Source organism: Polypterus senegalus, chromosome 13 (genome assembly GCF_016835505.1).
Source record: "Polypterus senegalus isolate Bchr_013 chromosome 13, ASM1683550v1, whole genome shotgun sequence".
NCBI lineage: Eukaryota > Metazoa > Chordata > Cladistia > Polypteriformes > Polypteridae > Polypterus > Polypterus senegalus.
This window is the reverse complement of record NC_053166.1, coordinates 76,034,942-76,055,659: the sequence shown is the minus strand read 5'-3', so window position 1 is coordinate 76,055,659 and position 20,718 is coordinate 76,034,942. Positions and strand designations below refer to the sequence as shown.

Sequence of the window (20,718 nt, the reverse complement as noted above, 5' to 3'; positions counted from 1 at the left end):
AATTACTTAGCCTTTCCATCTAAAAACATATGTATCAGTAAGGTATATGAAGTATTCTTGGTGACCAGTTATATCGCACTTTGACAAACATGATCACTGAATATTCAGAAATGTTTCAGTAACACTGTAATGTTCACTTGTGTGGCTAGTAAGTCATATTTGTAACACAAGTGGCTCATTTATTCACTGTACAATATGGCAGTAGCAGCATCGTGACTATGTTCAACTAGTAATTCCAAAAGTAGTGAAAATAGCTAAATAATTGTTTTTTAATAATATTTATTTCCAGGGCACTGACATTCACTGTAAATAAATGCTAACCAGAATTGTAAAAGAGGATCCATTTGTGACATTCACTTGCTGTATGATGTTTTTGCCTGACTTCCTCTTAGCTGTTCTAATTACCCAACTGATGTCATTTGAAGGCCTCACTTTCATAATCACAATCGTTTTGTTTTCCCTTTTGTATTTCTGTTTTTTTGACTGCCTCATATTTTATTTTATGGTTCATCCTACCAGCAGAATTCCACAATTAAAGTGTAGCTAGTTACAGAGTGGAGTGACATTCCTGCACTTTCTTTTGAAGGCTGTCCTCTACACACCAGATGACATAGGGACACACTGTATATAATCTGGCAAAGCCGCTCCTAGCTCAGGATGATGGGTGAGATTTAAACCGGATTAAGTATTTATACTGTGCCTGAACACATTTAATATTGACTGTTTTTATTGTATTTTAGTATCTACACTAAATGCACATTTTAATAATTACATTTTTTGTGTGTATTTTTTTTAGTTTTATTTATTTATTTTCTTCCAGGCAGAAACTGCTCATACCACATCCTCTTTAATAAAAGCCCTGTGTGCGTCCAGGTGTCTGTGTGTGTGTGTGTGTGTGTGTGTCTTCTGGTGAAGTGCGCATGTGCGGGGCCAAGACATCGCACCGTGCACCGCCCATGAACACGGCACCTTGGTCGCACACACACTCGAAGCTGGGCACGCAGTGAATGGCCTATCTGCGGCAGCGCATGATAAGCAAATAAAAGACATAATTGCCGGGAGAGTGCTGATTAGGTAGTCGCGGGCGTGCACGTAAAATCTGTTGATGGGGAGACGCCACACATACAATAATCAGCTACTCGCCAGCACAGATTAAAATACTTGCTGGGGAACTGCACAGTACTTGCTGGGAAGACGACACAGTCACGATTATCAACTGCATGCCACACATTACATCAGTTGCTGGGGACACTCTGCTGATTGCCCACTGTTGTGACAGAAAATTAAAGTTATATTACGGACATCAAAGCCAGTATTACTGTCGAGAAAATTACAGGCATTTTACGGAAATACAAACCAGTATTACTGCGAGAGAAACTTAAAGACACACAATACAGTGACGCATATTACAGCCACATACAAGCCAGTATTACTGTAAGAGAAAATATTACGGACGTATCTACTAACAACATGCCACCCAAAAAAAAAAGACACAGACAATCAAATCGTATATATGCAACATCTCCTGGAAGAACGGTCAGCTCAACAAGTAAACATCAACAAAAGAGAGGCTGAAAGACAAAAAAAAATACGAACAAATAGATCGATTGAAGAAAAAGAAAATGAGCGTCAGAAAAATGCTAAAAGAGAAAGACTCAGAAGAAGAGCAAACCTTACAAAAAGTTGGCATTTACTTGCCAGAACCAGTATTCAGCCACGGTCAGTTATATATTGCATTATCAAGAGTTAGACGTTTTCCAGATGTTGTTGTCAAGGTTGTAGATGGTTCTGAACAAGGCAAACTCTTGCCAAACTCAGACAGAATGTTTACAAGAAATGTTGTCTGTAATGACATTTTATAAAAAAAATTCATGAGGTAAAAAAATAGAACATTTTTCCTAAATATCTTCTTCAGATATTGTGTATTACAGATTGTTACAAAGGTTTACACTAAGGCAATATTAATTATACTTACTGTATTGTCATATGTTTCTATTTTATTTTTATTATTATTTTACTTTAGGCTTCTTGCAAAAATATTTTTGACAAAAAAAAAAATTAAGACAAGAAACAGAATGAGGTCAAGGTCCTTTGCCATTTAATATGGACTGTTCCTACTAATGTTTATGCACTACTGTTCTAGCGCCCGTTATTGTAACAGGCTTAATGTCTAGTTTGTATATAAAAGAGTAACACACTTTGGTGTTAGTCCTGCCTATGCAGTCTTGTTATCAAGTATATGCTTAGTGGCTACTGCATATTTAGTTTGGTCATTCACTGATTTGTCTAATTAGTTACTTTTAGACTTTTCTGCATGCCAGAAATAATGAATTTAGTACTGATATAAATTATTTTGTCACACTCTCTAATTCTCAAGCTATTTTAAATCACTATATTTGACTTTTTAATCATTACTGTTTTAAATTAACTGATGCTGCAAACACTGTACTGCGTCGTTTGGTGCACCAATCACACTGTTGTTGGCACCTGTCACTCATAAAAAGTATATGCTAGAATCTATCTATCCATATACTGTACAGTGTTCATTATAATGTTTGGGACAAAGACCTTTTTTTTTTCTTTGATTTACTGCTCCGCTCCACAGTTTCAAATTACAAATCAAACAATTCAGACTTGATTAAAATGCAAATTGCACATTCATTTAAGGCTATTTGCATACATTAGGGTCACACCATGGAGAAATTACAACACTTATTATACAAGGGCCCCCCATTTTCTGGCACCATAATGTTTTGGACAACTGGCATCATAGGTGTTTGTATTTTTCATTGTTATGCAAAAACTCACAGATCACTAGGCTTTGAACCAAGATCTTAATATATGAAACATGACTCACAAACTGGTGGTGCAGACTACCTTGACCAAATAACTGAGCTTTGGCTCCTTTTCATGGCAAGTCTTGTCACAGCTGCATACCGTGGCTGACAAGAAACCATAACATGGGCATGGTCTGTTAGTATTTGCAAACTATTTGGGCGGGATCTGCCGAAGGTAAGGCAAAATGCCGATTAAGTGATAGGAATAATAAGAATGAAACTGGTGACAGGAACAGAACCATGGAGAGCTTGGCTGACAGCGGGACACATTGCACAGACAGGCCGATCATTTTCAGCACAAACACAAGATGTACACTTCAAGTGTAACAGAAAGTGATATGTGACCAAAGAATAGGAGGTTTGGGCTTCCTCTGACACCTTATTGGGCATTGGGTCCTTCACACGGCAAGCAGCAGTGTGGTCACTCCGCATGGCTGTCAGGAAAATAACTGCAGCAACAGTTCATGGCACATTGTAAAGGTCAAATGATCAGCATGACAAAGGTGGTAACACAGTTGGCAGAGTGACCTGGGGTGCAGTGTTTCACAAGAAGTGCAGAAGCGCACCTTTCTTTGAGAACCGGTGGTCTGAGTGTTTTCCAGTCATTTATAAACCAAAGAGCCTGCAGCACAATGCTGGAAAGTCATTAAATATAAATGAATAGTTCCTAGAAATGTTAGGTGTACTTTATATTCCTGGGAATTTTCAATTGAACACATACAGCCACTGTGGCCCTACAGCATCACTGTTGCCAATCTCTTGTTTAGGGATATTTTTTTCTATTTATTAACAATATTATATATTTGTTAGACGTCTTGGCTCAAGGCAGTTTATACAACAATGATACTTTACAAATTCTTTGCACATTTTTTTACATTTGGAGTAAAGGGATGATGACCATCTAGCTCAGGCTCACACAGCAGAACTGGAGTATTTAAGAAAATAATTTTTTATCATTAAACAGTTGTGGAATTGATGCATCTGCTTATTAATCCTCTTCCTGCTCATTTTTATAGAAAACCAATAAAATCCTCAGTGGAACAACGTTCTTCTGCACCTTTTACGAACAATATGAATGAGACATATGCTGTGGTTAACAAAAATAAATTACGTCAGCCTCTGGACAATGTTACATCTGCCACCAGTGCGCTGGTCCCTTCTTCTTCTAGTCACCATTATGACAATGAAGACAAAATGAACAAGAATAGCAGCCCGAATATAGAAGCCCTTTATAGTGCTGTGAAGCCAAAAAACAAACCACATTCTGGCAGCAATGCATCAAAACCCAGTAGCCCTTCAGATCAGCTTTATCCTGTGTTCCACAAAGGAGAAAATGAGAGGATTTCAAATCTCACATCTCCAAGTCCACAGAATCACGAGCAAGCAGGAACTGACCTTTCTAGAAGTAAGTATTGCCTGCTTTTTCTTTTATTTAATGTGGAAGACAGAAGTTACTGTTGTTTTTTTATTTCTTTTTGCCAGATTCTGCATTCTTTCAACTTCTTTTATGTCCCATTTCTGGCCTGTAACTTGTAAGAAGAAATTAAGAAAATTACAACAGGCAACATGAATGTGACCCATAAAGACATGTCCAACATTCTGTCTTCCTAACCTAATACCTACCTTAGCTCAAAACGTGTGTATTCCACTGCTGTACAATGCAAATCTCCTTTAACATTATATTTCTGTATTTTAATAAATGATCGCTTCTTTTAAAGCGTTAAAACTATTGGAAAACAAGTTACACTTTTACTGGATTGTCCAGCAGTTACACACTCAATGTATTTCTTGGGCCAGGCCCTCTGTGTACCCCGTATTTCAGACTTGTGTAAATTTACTTTCTACATAATGTTATTGCAGTCTGGCACATTTTATACAGATTTATCAACTGTTGTGTTTGATTCCTGCTCATCATAAAGTGCAAAAAAAACCAAAACACTAGTGAGGTGCTACCAGTGTGATATACGGCCTCAGAACTGCCTTTGCTGCCATGTTCCAGTTTCTCCGAAGTATCGCCTAGTGTTCATCTTCCTTAAGCACTAGGCACATTGACTAGAAAAGGCAGGAACTGGTCCACCTGTATAACATGGTCCTTTAGTAATGTCAAACATTCCCTTTGTTTCATTTAAATAAAAAGTTCATGTTGTGTCCCAAGTCCACTCCCTTTCATTTAGTAACATTAAATATCAACTGCTGACTTTGTATCCAGATGTGCATTCTTCATAATTTAAATATTTTGATATCCTTTATCACTTCTGCAACACCTCTAAACTTCTCTTATCAGTGATTTTCTGCATCTCATTGGCATTCACTTTGGGATACAACCTCAGCAAAGTGACACTTGTGTTCCCCTACTTGATTTGTATTGCTCCAAATTAACAGGCACAAGCATAGGCATGACTGTATTTTCTTAGCCCCCAACCTACAATTAATTTCAGGCTATACTTCTTGGGCACAAGGTACAAACCGACCTTGGAACAGATGCAATTCCTTTGTAGGTGGATTAGTATCACTTATGTTAAACTAACACACCATATTGAGATGTATAGTCTAAACTTTCCTATAAGAGTACAGTCATTTAAAACCTCCACAAAAATGTTTTATGATAAAAAGAAGCAATTGAAACCAACTGCCCAGATTGCATTTTAAAGCTTAAACATGGTGGTTTTGGGGATGTGGTTTGTGACAAGAGGAGATTTTATGGTAACTGTGTTTCCTGTTTGTGTTGTGTTCTATCTAGGAGTCGTCAGACAAAATGTTTATGATAACCCTTTGAACCTTCAGAGCTCTGAGGTAAATGACTTTGAGTCTGTCTATACTTGTATTGTCACATTTCAAGGTTTAGTGTTGCCTAACAATAAATAGCATCTTGTATTTAGAGCTCTGTACTTCATTTTCTTTAAATAATTATTTTGCTATTACCATACTGATGATAATACTGATATGGTGTCTATCAGTTATTACCTAAGTCCACATTTCTTCACTTTTACTTCATTAACTTATATTTGGACATAACAGGATGATATTTGTTGATTCTGCCCTGACTCATCTTGATTTTTGTAAATGACAATTGTGCAATTTTATGCATTTTACAGACTTTAGTTGTTTTATATTGTTTCCTAGTTTACTTGATAAAACACCAACACTAATGTTAAGTGCCTGCTGTGTACCCAAGAGACTACCACATTATCACTGTTTAAAGACCAGGGTACTAGCAGGGGATGAACCTCGGGTTTATACATTGTGAATACCGTTAGGAATCAGGGCCAAGTTTAACTAAACCACAATGTCTTTGCATCCTATGAACAATTGCACTCCAAAATGAACTTTCCAGCAGCGCATTTCTTTCACTAACTCCAAATTAAAAAAACTTTGTTAAACAAAACCTGAACAACTTCCCTCACCTCCCACCTACTCCAGAAAAAATATTGATCAGTCTTAAGGACTCAGACAGCATCTCCATAATATATAAAAACATCTTAAAGTCCCTCTCTTTCAATGATCCCAGAGTACAGTGGGAAAAGGATCTCTCACTCAACATTTCGGAAAAGTAGTGGAAGGCAGCAATGCAGAGAATTCACTCAAGCTTCATATGCGCAAAGCATACAATTATCCATCCATTATCCAACCTGCTATATCCTAGACACAGGGTCAAGGGGGTCTGCTGGAGCCAATCCCAGCCAACACAGGGCACCAGGTAGGAAACAAACCCCAGGCAGGGCGCCAGCCCACCACAGGGTGTTATCACACACTCCCACACACTAGAGACAATTTAGAATCGCCAATGCACCTAACCTGCATGTCTTTGGACTGTGGGAGGAAACCCACACAGACACGGGGAGAACATGCAAACTCCACGCAGGGAGGACCTGGGAAGTGAACCCAGGTCTCCTAACTGCGAGGCAGCAGTGCTACCCACTGCGCCACCATGCCACCCGCATACAATTACTCAACTCAAAATTATATATCGAGCACATCTCTGTGTTTGGTGTACTCCTAGATGGGCTTAAAGTCGAGAAGGACAAACAAACTGTGATTGCCTTTACTACACTATTGGCACCTAGACTTACCTTGCTCAACTGGAAGAATCCTAACTCCAAGTCAGTGGGTAACTGATGTTATATACTACTTGAAATTAGAAAAAAATAGATACTACTTAGAGGATCTGTGCAAAACCTTTTTAAAACCTGGCAGGATCTAATCAATAACATCTTAGAATAAGCATTTAAATTGAGGAATCCGATTCTCTTCCCCTTTTTTATTCTATTTAGAATACATATCTTTTTTTACTATTAAAGTTTCACTCTGTTGGCCTAGCTCTCTTTCTTATGGGTGGAGGTTGATAACAGACTTGAACCTTGTTTTGTAAAATTTGACTTGCTTGTATGGAATGTTGTTTGATTTTAATAAATTCAATAAAATGTAAAAAAGTCAAGCATTTAATAATGTAATAATATGTTTCCCCCTTCGTTTTGAATTTCATTAAACAGTAAATACCGAGGTTCCATACTGGAGAAATTCTATGTGTGGAATTAACAGAAACAATTATTATATTTGGAGAATATGGTGTTTTCTGCGGTGGGCTGGCACCCTGCCCGGGGTTTGTTCCCTGCTTTGTGCCCCGTGTTGGCTGGGATTGGCTCCAGCAGACCCCCGTGACGCTGTAGTTAGGATATAGCGGGTTGGGTAATGGATGGACGGATGGAATACGGTGTTTATGAAAACCTGAACAGTCAATTGCATGTTACTAAACTCTTAAGCATCCTTGTTATCTTTGTTTCATTGTTTTTCAATGTTGTAGATGTTGTGTCTTGTAACTGAAAGAAACAGAATACTACTGCAGGATCTTCTTTAGAGGAATTTTATTTTATAAATATCATTATACAGTATTATATAAACATGCGATATACTGTATGTTCTCTAGTAACAATGGTCCTGCCTTTAAATCGGCTTCAGCAATACACACCACAAAGTTTAACTGCTCCTTTATATTGTAGGAAGACCACAGCCTCACATCCAGCAGTCCTTGTAACTTAAATTTAACAAGTTATAAATAATAAACCAGTACATAGCTGCAGGGAATACAGAAAAGCTGCTGTTACTTTTGATCATAATTTCCACTTCCCCAGAAGATGCATAGTATCTCATCTAATGAAATATATTAATGAAATACCATTTGTTCCAAAATGAAATAAATAAAATGGCAACTTATGAAATAAGCACATGAAAAAGTACTGTGATATATAAATGAGTCAATAAATTGCAAAAAAAATGCATAAAGCTAATTATTAAATACATTATCATTATTTTATATTGGTTCAATAATGTAGTTACTTTACATTTAATTATTGAAGGTTTTATTTCAAAATGGCACTGATTTTAAAGATTTCTGAATGGCTTATTTAATGGCCACACGATTTATCTCAGAACGGCTTTTTTCATGATGGTTTCATCACTTGTCAGTGACGACCAAGACCACCAGGCTGAACCTATTGCTGTTCATTTGTTATTGACTACTTTGCCTGATTGTAGTTGGTAGGACCCCAAACATTTTCAGCTTTACTTTCATTCCAAATGACAAAGACTTGGCAGTGAGCCGGAGTAACAGAAGTATTGGAATCACAGTTAGTTTCACAGAGGAAAGAGATCATTTAACACATGTGCTGTGATTTTTGAGACGATTAGGCGATATATTGGAAATACTTCGACATATGAGTGGCCTTCAAAATGCTTACATTGCTAACAAGTCATTATACTTTGTGTCTAACTGAGAACAGTGTCCACACAGAAGGTGTCCATGAAGAAGTCACAAAGGCACCTGTTAATGCTGAATGTCGCTGACTAAATTCCAGATGTCCTTCTGTGTGGGCATGAAACACAAGTGATCTTAAACTGCTGAAAACCTTTTCATTAATGTGAATATCTTGAAGAGCACTTACCTGTCCGAACATTCGCAGTACACCTTAAGCTCATATTAAAATAGTATCATATTGTGGCTGACAGGGAAATCTTGAGATTGCCTGCCTAAATGCTTGTGTTACAGTAACCCGTTCGCAAAGGACAGGGAGCCCCCCTGCATTCTTCCAGCCTTGAACATTCTTGAGGGCAGTAAAACCTGCAATAATGAAATAAGGTACAGTAAGTACATTATTTGACCAAAATAAAATGATAACCTTGTGTTTCATAATAATTAGATGACCCAATTACTTAATCTGTACATTTTTATGAATTTAATGACTCGTGTGTGTGTATATATATCACTGAGTTTTTTTCCCTTAATTGCCATTTTATTTAATTGTGGCACAAATGTCATTCAATTTTGTTTCAACAATGATCTAAAATTAATTACTAATCCAAACATGTGCTTTTTCCCTTCTCAGGGTGTTGACATTTCAGGGAAGAAAAAACGTAAGTTACCAAGCCTTTAGTCTGATGTTAATATTGATTTCATTTCTAACTTTGGGATGTTAGGCAGCAGTTTTCCTTGTTTTAGTGAAAGTTCTGTCTGTGTCAGGGAGTCGACTGCCATTAAAGAGAACGCTAACCTGTATCCATGTAGATAGATCTACTTTTCAGTACAGCCAAAGTGTCTTTCTTGGATCCCTGCCATTCTTTATACAGTACAAAACGTGTTTTGTTTCATATTGTTTTAAAACTTTATAGAAAACATGGGTAAAATGATACACTTCAAAAATAAGATCTGAGAAAACAAACAGACATTTTAGTGCGTTATTAGTATTAAGAAGTGAACAATTACCTTTCTGCTCATTCAAAAGCATTTTCAAGAAGATTTTGTCTAGGTTGGCAAGGGCTAAATAAGCAACAAAAACTTAATGAAGAAAGAGAAAGAACTAAAAAGGCATTTAAATGATTAAAACTGACTGACCAATTTCCTTTTCTAGCAACAGAATTTATAAAAGTTTATTATGCTGCAGTTGCCTTCTATGCATAAAAACAAGGAAACTTCACAAGTACAGTATATAGGGGATTTTTGTGTGCTGTTGTATGTTATTAAGGCTAAGACCCTGGTCACTTTCAACCCTTATTTGAGAGTGGCAGATATGTACGTCTCACTGACTGGCTTTGATTTTTTTGTTTCTAGTTGGTAATCCCAAGACTATGAATGATGAGGATTATGAATATGTGTCTGACCCTTTCCAAAGTATGGCTGGTCAATTTGCAGACAAAGGAATGGGTGAGTATAATTTATTCAGTACACTTCTAAGACATGAGCTGCCTAGTGATGCTGGGTCAAAGCGGCCAGCCACAGCCATTTGTTAAGGTAACAATCACTTAGTTTCATCATTCATTTCTATGCGTTTCGTGATTCAATTTGAGGTCAGTTTATGTTCCACAAATACAAACACAAGCAGTGAGCAGTGGTACAAATCTGTAAATTGAAACAACCAAGTTAACTTACTGACGTATACCACATTTGGGCTCTATAAACTTAGTCGCACCTTACTTATAACATTTTAGTCTATTAGATCCCATTTGCTACCTCTGTCCTCATAAAGCGCTTTTCTTCACATGGTCACTCAGACTCATTTTGTCCATAGGAAAGTGTGCTAATCTGAAGTGCAGTGAACTGTATGATAAAAAAAACACTCTATAAAAAGACTAATGATTCATCGTTATCTGACCAGACTAAAACAGACATCTTAAAAAAGCCATACAGTAACTGAGTTTTGAACCACATTTCTATGAGCATTAAAAGGTTTGTAAGCTTCCACACTCTTAACACAGGTAACAGTTATAGTAGGGTGACACATTCAAAATCCACTGAACCCTGCTGCTAGCAGCTGCGGACACAGTTTTGTTCAGGCCAGCTGCACATTCCTTTGCATTTTTAACATGTAAAGCAGAAAAGGCTGCACTTTTGATAGTCCAGGTTTATAATAAAGGAATACTTTCTTTCAAATTGTGTCCTTCATGATCATCTGTCTTCTTATTCATCATCAACAACATTTATCTATACAGTATAGTACATTTTTATACAAACAATGTAGCACAAAGTGCTTTACAAGACGATCTGGTAAAAAAAAAACACAGCCACCCAGACACAACTACTTTGTCATATCTTCTGTGACAAAAAAGGAATTCCCCAACACATGATGTTGTTGTTTCTAATGGGAAAAAAACATAGCTAGTAATATTTCATTTACCCATGATTAAAACTAATTTAAAGATTTTACTACATTGGTGTGCAGGCATTTAACATATAAAGTTTTATTAAGAATGAAAACTAAACTAAAACTAAATAAAATTGTGCATGGAGAAGAGATTTATTTCAATAGTTCAAAGAAATCCAGTTGTGTGTAATTAGCATTTGTGAACGGTGATGGCAGTGATGGAGCATCCATGAACAGGTTTTTATTTATTTATATTGTTATTGATTTTTTAAATTTATTTTCAAAAATTAGTCGATGGTTTCCTGTACCTTATACTTGTACATTTAACTGCAACATTATAATTACCAACATTTTATGTCTTAAGGAAAACTATCTAAAATAGATAGATAGATAGATAGATACTTTATTAATCCCAAGGGAAAATTCACATAATCCAGCAGCAGCATACTGATACAAAAAACAATATTAAATTAAAGAGTGATAAAAATGCAAAAAACAGACAATAACCTTGTATAATATTAACGTTTATCCCCCCGCTTGGAATTGAAGAGTTGCATAGTGTGGGGGAGGAACAGTCTCCTCAGTCTGTCAGTGGAGCAGGACAGCGACAGCAGTCTGTCGCTGAAGCTGCTCCTCTGTCTGGAGATGACACTGTTCAGTGGGTGCAGTGGATTCTCCATGATTGACTGGAGCCTGCTCAGTGCCCGTCGCTCTTCCATGGATGTCAAACTGTCCAGCTCCGTGCCTACAATAGAGCCTGCCTTCCTCACCAGTTTGTCCAGGCGTGAGGTGTCCTCCTTCTTTATGCTGCCTCCCCAGCACATACTGCGTAGAAGAGGGCACTCGCCACAACCATCTGGTAGAACATCTGCAGCATCTTATTGCAGATGTTGAAGGATGCCAACCTTCTAAGGAAGTAATTGTATCTGTTGACTTTTTTTTTTTTTAATACCAGCAACAATTAGAACTATATAATATGCAGCAACTGTTAATGCTGAAGTGTTGTGGAAGAAAAATGATTATTTAGCCTACGCTGTCTATCTGTTCTGCCAGCCATAATTAATTATCTGGTTTAAAGGAAGGACCAGGTGATGAACATCAGTCTATCAAAAAAGCAAATTCAAAAGCCTGGAATTCAGTTGCAGTATTGTCAAAACCAAAACACGAATCCAAACTCCTGGTCCAGATGTGAATCATTATATTTCATAACCTGTAACACACCAAAAATGCACACAAACCTTTTTAATGATTAAGCACGATCTTGGATGCTGCAGAACTTGCGCTAGTGGCCTCATGCCTTGCAACCTCCAAAAAAAAAACCCCTAAGAACCAAAAGTGTTGAGTGGTAGCAACAAGACCACACAATGGTGGCATATGGAGAGAGAACAATATGAAGCCCCAGCAAAATTAAAGCATAACAAGAATAACGTATACATAATTACAGAATTAATTATGACCAAAATACACTAGCAATCAAAATTTGAGAACAATTTATGAAAAAATATTTCTTTCAAATTTTGGTGACTGTCACAGCTCAAAATGTAAAGTCATAGTAGCTGTAGGAGTCAGAATAAGTAGTTTTCAAACACTCCCTAATGTTAGTTTATGTTCAGCATTATTGTTGTTAGATGCTCCTTAGAGAAATGAATGGGGATCTTCAAAAGAGGAGTATGATGAAAGCCTGAAGAAAGTATTGGATGCTAAAACAGCAGCAAATGTAGAGTTAAACAAAGAAAAATTTATGATAAGAATACAGGAACTAACATTTATAGGACCTGTTCTGAGCAGTGAAGGAGTACAAAAATGATAAACCAAAAGTCTCCACAAATAGTGAAGCAGTAACAAAATGTTTGAAAGATATTTTTTCCAGACATGGAGTGCCAAATGAAGTATCTAGCAACAATGTACCACGGAAAGGGACTTTGTACATAATGCATCAAGTTCAAACTTTCCCCAATAATGAACTTGTGAAACGGTCGATTCAAACTATTAAAAATCTCACAAAGAAATCTAAAGTGAGTGGAGGTGATTTTTTTACAAAAGCCTTCTAGTATATCAGAGCACACCCCTTGAACATGGAGCTTTCCCAGCACAGCCGCTCATGAATGACGATTGTGATCAAACCTTCCAATGAGGCAGAATCTGATCAAATCTGGAAAGGAAGATGAAGTGAGAAAAGTGAAGGAACACCAGAAAAAACAAAAAATATACAATGACAGAGGAACCAGAACTCTCCCAGAACTGGAAATAGGAGAAGGAAAATCAATCAAAGACAGAATTTACAAGGGATATTTAAGGAACAAATAGAACCAAGATCATCTATTATTGAAAGCAACAATGTTACGAGGCTTCTGTATGACAAGATATCATCTAAAAAAAGGCAAAGCCCTCACCGACTGACTCACTCACTCACTCACTCATCACCAATTCTCCAACTTCCCGTGTAGGTAGAAGGCTGAAATTTGGCAGGCTTATTCTTTACAGCTTACTTACAAAAGTTAAGCAGGTTTCATTTCGTAATTCTACGTGTAACAGTCATAACTGAATCATACTTACGTACATACAGTGGTGTGAAAAACTATTTGCCCCCTTCCTGATTTCTTATTCTTTTGCATGTTTGTCACACAAAATTTTTCTGATCATCAAACACATTTAACCATTAGTCAAATATAACACAAGTAAACACAAAATGCAGTTTTTAAATGATGGTTTTATTATTTAGGAGAAAAAATCCAAACCTACATCATGGCCCTGTGTGAAAAAGTAATTGCCCCCTTGTTAAAAATAACCTAACTGTGGTGTATCACACCTGAGTTCAATTTCCGTAGCCACCCCCAGGCCTGATTACTGCCATACCTGTTTCAATCAAGAAATCACTTAAATAGGAGCTGCCTGACACAGAGAAGTAGACCAAAAGCACCTCAAAAGCTAGACATCATGCCAAGATCCAAAGAAATTCAGGAACAAATGAGAACAGAAGTAATTGAGATCTATCAGTCTGGTAAAGGTTATAAAGCCATTTCTAAAGCTTTGGGACTCCAGCGAACCACAGTGAGAGCCATTATCCACAAATGGCAAAAACTTGGAACAGTGGTGAACCTTCCCAGGAGTGGCCGGCCGACCAAAATTACCCCAAGAGTGCAGAGACGACTCATCTGAGAGGTCACAAAAGACCCCAGGACAACGACTAAAGAACTGCAGGCCTCACTTGCCTCAATTAAGGTCAGTGTTCACGACTCCACCATAAGAAAGAGACTGGGCAAAACGGCCTGCATGGCAGATTTTCAAGACGCAAACCACTGTTAAGCAAAAGAACATTAGGGCTCGTCTCAATTTTGCTAAGAAACATCTCAATGATTGCCAAGACTTTTGGGAAAATACCTTGTGGACTGATGAGACAAAAGTTGAACTTTTTGGAAGGCAAATGTCCCGTTACATCTGGCGTAAAAGGAACAAAGCATTTCAGAAAAGAACATCATACCAACAGTAAAATATGGTGGTGGTAGTGTGATGGTCTGGGGTTGTTTTGCTGCTTCAGGACCTGGAAGGCTTGCTGTGATAGATGGAACCATGAATTCTACTGTCTACCAAAAAATCCTGAAGGAGAATGTCCGGCCATCTGTTCGTCAACTCAAGCTGAAGCGATTTTGGGTGCTGCAACAGGACAATGACCCAAAACACACCAGCAAATCCACCTCTGAATGGCTGAAGAAAAACAAAATGAAGACTTTGGAGTGGCCTAGTCAAAGTCCTGACCTGAATCCAATTGAGATGCTATGGCATGACCTTAAAAAGGCGGTTCATGCTAGAAAACCCTCAAATAAAGCTGAATTACAACAATTCTGCAAAGATGAGTGGGCCAAAATTCCTCCAGAGCGCTGTAAAAGACTCATTGCAAGTTATTGCAAACGCTTGATTGCAGTTATTGCTGCTAAGGGTGGCCCAACCAGTTATTAGGTTCAGGGGGCAATTACTTTTTCACACAGGGCCATGTAGGTTTGGATTTTTTCTCCCTAAATAATAAAAACCATCATTTAAAAACTGCATTTTGTGTTTACTTGTGTTATATTTGACTAATGATTAAATGTGTTTGATGATCAGAAACATTTTGTGTGATAAACATGCAAAACAATAAGAAATCAGGAAGGGGGCAAATAGGCCTGCAGCTTGGTCGCTGTGTGAGGCGGAGTTGCATCACCCATCACCACGCCTCCCACGTAGTTGGCTGCCTCGCGAAATAAAAGTATAAACGAGACTTTTGATCAGTTTCTAATGGAGTTAAAATTGCTGCTGAAGGACTGTGCTTATGCAAACGAAGATGAGATGGTCAGGGATAGAATAGTGTTTGGCACAAACTCAGCGAAAGTGTGAGAGAAACTTTTAAGTGCCGGGTCTGAGCTAACCGAGATGGCACAAGTACAGCTGAGAACCTATGATGCATGTACTCCGAGTGGCTCATGCGAACTGACTGTGAACGCAGTATGTAGACAAAAAGCAAGAGCTCCAAAGAGTGCTGAACAAAAAACACATTACACAATTGAGAAGGCAGCAAAAGAATATGAAGCGAGTGACGCATACAGGCATATTCATAATTGCAGCTACTGTGGAAACAAAGCACACGGTGGAAAAAGTTAATGTCCAGCTAAAGGAAGACAGTGTAAAAAATGTGGTAAATTGAACCACTTCATTAAAGTTTGCAGGACTGGGAAAGGTAAACCCGTGCATGCAGTGTGTGATGTCTCGGATAAAGAGGAAGACAAGCTGTTTATTGATGCAGTAAGAAAGGAACAAGCCTCTGAATCTGAACAAGCCTTTGTAGACATATGAAGGGATTGTGTTAAAAAAATGCTTTAGTTGCCTCACATTTTTTAGCAATCATTTTGTTCAACCCACTGAATTAAAGCTGAAAGTCTGCACTTCAACTGCATCTGAGTTGTTTCATTTAAAATTCATTGTGGTAATGTACAGAACCAAAATTAGAAAAAAGTTGTCTCTGTCCAAATATTTATGGACCTAACTGTAGTCACAATCCTGCCCGACTGCTGTGTCTATGTATAAGAGAGTGGCAAATCCCGCTACAATAAATAACCGTGCTGTTCCTGTTTCAAGCTGAATAGAGCTGGTTTTGCTAAATTACTGAGACTAAGCCTGTTTTGGGGTGCAAGACAGGGACTTATAGCATGACCCCGATCTTTTAGGATTTGCCTCTGTGTCGCTTCCCTGCAGCATTGTCAGCCTGATGTTACCCTGCCCCGGCAACGGACAATCTTCTACAGACGCAGCAATCGCCCTTCGGGACGCACTTCAGAATGTCGTTCCTGTTGAGTGGGGGGTGGGATGGTCTCAAAAGAGTTCAGAAACCTCACAATATGTAGAAGAAGAAAAGGATGATTCGGCTTCTGATTGATAACTGTGCTGTCCACAATATGCTTCCACATTTAGATACTGTTCTCGTTGAATTCCTCCCACCTAATTGCATGGCAGTGCTTCATCCATTGGGTTTGGGCATCATTTGTACCCTGAAAGTGTATTATCACAAGGAAATGCTGACAAAAATTCTCATCAGCATAACTTGTAGACAGGAGGAGATTAAAATTAATGTGAAAGCAGCCCTGTACCACCCCCAGCCCATTTGATGCTTTTGATAACTTCGTCTATGCAGGATGGTGTTGCCCTAGTTGTGTCCCATACTCACTTTGGCTGACAAATTAGCTAAAAAAAAATAAGGTGTGAATATTCAAATTCAAAAATAAGTTAGTATTCAAATATATGTAAAGTTACTTTAATGATTCTCAGTGTTTCTTGTTTGTATGTGCTATTTTGTATGTTGTTATTATGCTGCCAACGGTGACATTAAGAATAAAAGTCAGCAGAAAAAAAAATTTTTGATACTCGGATAACTGTTACATTTAAATATAAGAGCCAGCAGGTGCATCCTATAAAAGAGAAGCATGCAGCACCCAATACAAATACTTTTTACACGTGTTACTAATGTTTTAGCACATTCTGAAGTTATGTGAGTTTCAATAATTTGAGCCCTTCTAACAAAAAATTAATTCAATTCAGAATCCCTTTGGAACACAGTACGAGTCAGGCTAACCTGTGCTGGCTACCTTAACACTTGTGCCCGTATCGCGGCCATTCTTTAGTGTTTAAAAGTAAATGTAATTCCTAGTATTTGTGATCACATTACCATACATATCATGCAAATACTGTAAGTTACAGTGACAATTAAATGTGTTGACTTTCAAAAGGCCATAAATACTACAGATTTCTTATTCTTGAAATTGTGTGAGCTGCACTTTATTGGTAATCAGTTTGGCACATTTTGGCAAACGACTTTGCCCCAAATTAACTACATAATTGCAGAGACATTTTTATGTATAGGCCTAACCCAACATTAAATATCTCAAAAATTGCAGATTCTAGTATCTTTATGTGGAATCTTATTTATATGCTTTAACTTATTAATTGGCAGGACCAGTGGGAGCCTTTAAGCCAAATACACGTAATAGGAGGAAGGCATAGACTTATGTAGACTTCTCTGGTTCTGACTTGATTAAAAAAAAGTATGTACTGTATAATGTATTGTATTTACTGTGGTTTTAAAAGTTTTGTTAAACAGGAAATACAGATTTAAGTTTTTGTTTTGTTTTCCAGTAAATGTGTATCTGGTTTTGAAAAATATAAGCAACTGAAAGTGTACTATTAGTTTGTTCCTTTAAACACACGTCATTACTGCACCTGAATGTCCAGCAGAGAAGAAAAGATCCTTCCCTCAGTAAAGTGGGCACTAGCAGAAATAAAGCAGGCGTTATGCTAAATTTGACTTTCTCTTATCACAGGCTTTAATTGCCGCATCAGGAAACCCAAAGGCCCTCGTGATCCTCCCTCAGAGTGGAATACCATTGAGAGGTAGGACCACCACTGCCTGCTGGAGCCAGGGGAGTGCTCGCTTCTACCAAATTCTAACGCAAGTCTAAGATCAAGTGGCTAGCAACTCACCTGTCAAAGAAGTTTACTTGTGAAGTCACGAAGAACCCATGTACAGCACTTGGCATTCAGAGATGTCCTAACGCAACATTGTTGTTATCATTATTTTCTCTTAAAGGGAATATGGATTCTTCAGAATGAATGAAATGAGTTTCTTTGTTATTTAACTGCAGGGGCATTTGTAAATGAAGACAAATACAATTGTGGAGGTGATTGTAATATCTTTGTCATAAGTTATTAACATTGTTGTGCTCTTAGGTTTGTGAAATTTTATGTGCTTCCTGTAAGTGCAACTAATAAGACCATGTGCATTATCACTGTTATCTGTAAGGTTATAGTCAAGAAAATAAATGAACAAGAGTGGACAGCCCAGAGCTGTTACTTTCCAAACTGGCTAACAGTTCATTTTGAGAATACAGCCTTCAGTAGATGTCTGCAAAGTCTAAGCGACCCTTGGATATTCTGAGATTTTTACAATTCTAGCAAGCCCATCCCAGTCCTAAAAAATGAAAGGCAAATTTAATCCTGGAAGACTGCAGTAACTACAGGATGTAATTGGGTTCAGACTCTTAATGGGTGGCCAGTTCAAGTTTGTAAAAGAGCGGCTCATTACTGTAAGTAGCTGTCTCGTTCATTGATTTCTACATGCAGTTGCTGGTTGTCCCAGTGTTTGTCTTGTAAGGTAGTTTATTTTTGTTTAGTATGTAACATGATGGGATGACCCCAGTCTTCTTTGTTTGAGGATTGTCACTCATTTCTGTCTAAAGAAAATTGTGAACAACAAGTCAAAGTTCTGACTGGTCATGCACTCTATTTAGGAGCACCAGAGTACACTGCTGTTCTTACTTGTTGGTTGTCATTAAGAACTGACCGCTTTTGCCCTATCAGTGAGTCCACACTGTAAACTGAAAATGCTGAATAGAGCATCAGTGACAGCTGAAAACAATGCAAACATCTGAATTGCTTTCACAAATGATACATCGCCATCCTTACCAATTACAAAAAGATGAAAAAGTGGAAGTTAATTAAATTTGCTTAAATTATATGATTAAAAAAAGATCAGACATATAAAGATGCATGCATTATGGCCCTCCAAACCTGAAGTTGTCCACTCACTTAGTTTAATGACCCCCTCATCTTCTTTTCTGACACTGCAGTGACATTCCCTAATTAAACAGCATGCCTGTCAGTCTCCATTGACCGCAGTGCAGATTACTGACATGTAAAGTAAATGATGCTACTTAAGGCGTGTGAGGCCTTTGTTTTTGGCCTTTTGTGTCGATGCTCAGTTACTTTAACACCCAGCCACACTTGCCTTTTTAAATAAGCAGGTGAACCTTGTGGTTGACTTACCTTTGCACTTGAACTAATTAATTTGTAATAATTCATTTTTCTATTTATGCATTCATTTCTCTAAATAATACATACAATTAATGGATAAACCTCTTTTTAGTAAATGAAGGACAATTTTCGAATAAGTAAGACTTTCTCAGTAAGACATTTATCATGTTGTATCAGGAAAATGTTGAGAGCATGTAATGTCGAATAGAGTGTTCTTTGCTGTGTTAGGCCAACTATTTAACATGCAATCTGTTAAGTCTGTATTCTAAATTAGAAAGAAAACAAATCCAGAATGAAAACACAGGAAATGATACTAGCTGTGGTGCCCACAACATTTACTTATATAGCACATTTCATACAAAAAATGTAGCTTAAAGTGCTTTACATAAAGAATAGAAAAATAAAAGACATAGTAAGAAATTTAAAATAAGTCAACATTAATTAACATAGAATAAGAGTAAGGTCCGATGGCCAGGGAGGACAGAAAAAACAAAAAAAAAAAACTCCAGACGGCTGGAGAAAAACTAAAATCTGTAGGGATTCCAGACCATGAGACCACCCAGCACCCTCTGGGCATTCTACCTCACATAAATGAGGTACACAAATACGCATTCAACTGATGCAGTTCCATGCAAAGGTTTGGACGCCCCTGGCCAAATTCTATATTATGTTCACATTTAAAATGAAAAATAGTAAATAAAAACCTGACAGTAAAACAAACTAAAACCATGGTATTTTAATGAAGATGTTAATTTACAGCTATTTGTGTGATGAAATAAAAAGTGAGATTAAATGTGGCATTTGCAAAGGTTTGTGCCCCCTACGTTGGAACTTAGCAACACCCCCTTTGGTAAAAGCCACAGCTTGCTAACATTTTTGGTAGCCAGCTATTACTGACTTTTCTTGTTTGGAAAATGTCCCCTGTTCGTCCCTGCAGATCTCTTCCTGTTGTGAGAAATTCTTGATCTGTCAAGTTTAATATCTGAAGAGATTGCAAGGGCCATTCCAGAACCTTCACTTTGTGTTTCTCAAGTTACTTCTTGATAGATTATGTCAAGTGTGTTTTGGATTGTTGTCTTACTATAGAAGCCCTGCTTTTTATAGCTTCAGTTTCCGGATTGATAAGTTTTTTTTTTTTTTTCCGGTTCTTTATTTCTCCTTATACAATTTGTTCTATTAGGAATTTGTTAGATTTCCCATACCCCATGGAGTCAAAGCACAGGGTCAGCCATTGAACAGATTAAGCGCCTTGCTCAAGGGCCCAGCAGAGTAGGTTCTCCTTTGGCAAGAACAGGATTCGAACCAGCAACCTTCCAGATAGCGGCGCAGGCCCTTAGCCTCAGAGCCACCTCTCTGCCCCATTTTCGGGGATGCATTGAGACTTAGTGGAATGCACTCTTCCTTGTGTTCACTCC

The 20,718-nt window shown here is 37.7% G+C and overlaps 1 protein-coding gene across 1 annotated transcript in view; it reads left to right on the top strand.

Moving 5' to 3' along the window:
• ptpn18 (protein tyrosine phosphatase non-receptor type 18) overlaps nucleotides 1-19,707 on the top strand; it is a 172,338-nt gene extending 152,631 nt beyond the window's left edge. Inside the window, exons 13-17 of the mRNA XM_039774583.1 lie at nucleotides 3,854-4,242; nucleotides 5,578-5,630; nucleotides 9,218-9,245; nucleotides 9,940-10,032; nucleotides 17,815-19,707. Of these exons, the coding sequence (XP_039630517.1) occupies nucleotides 3,854-4,242; nucleotides 5,578-5,630; nucleotides 9,218-9,245; nucleotides 9,940-10,032; nucleotides 17,815-17,888 (637 nt within the window). The 3' untranslated portion in view covers nucleotides 17,889-19,707. The remainder of the gene's footprint in view (nucleotides 1-3,853; nucleotides 4,243-5,577; nucleotides 5,631-9,217; nucleotides 9,246-9,939; nucleotides 10,033-17,814) is intronic.
• The last annotated feature ends 1,011 nt before the right edge of the window (nucleotides 19,708-20,718 follow it).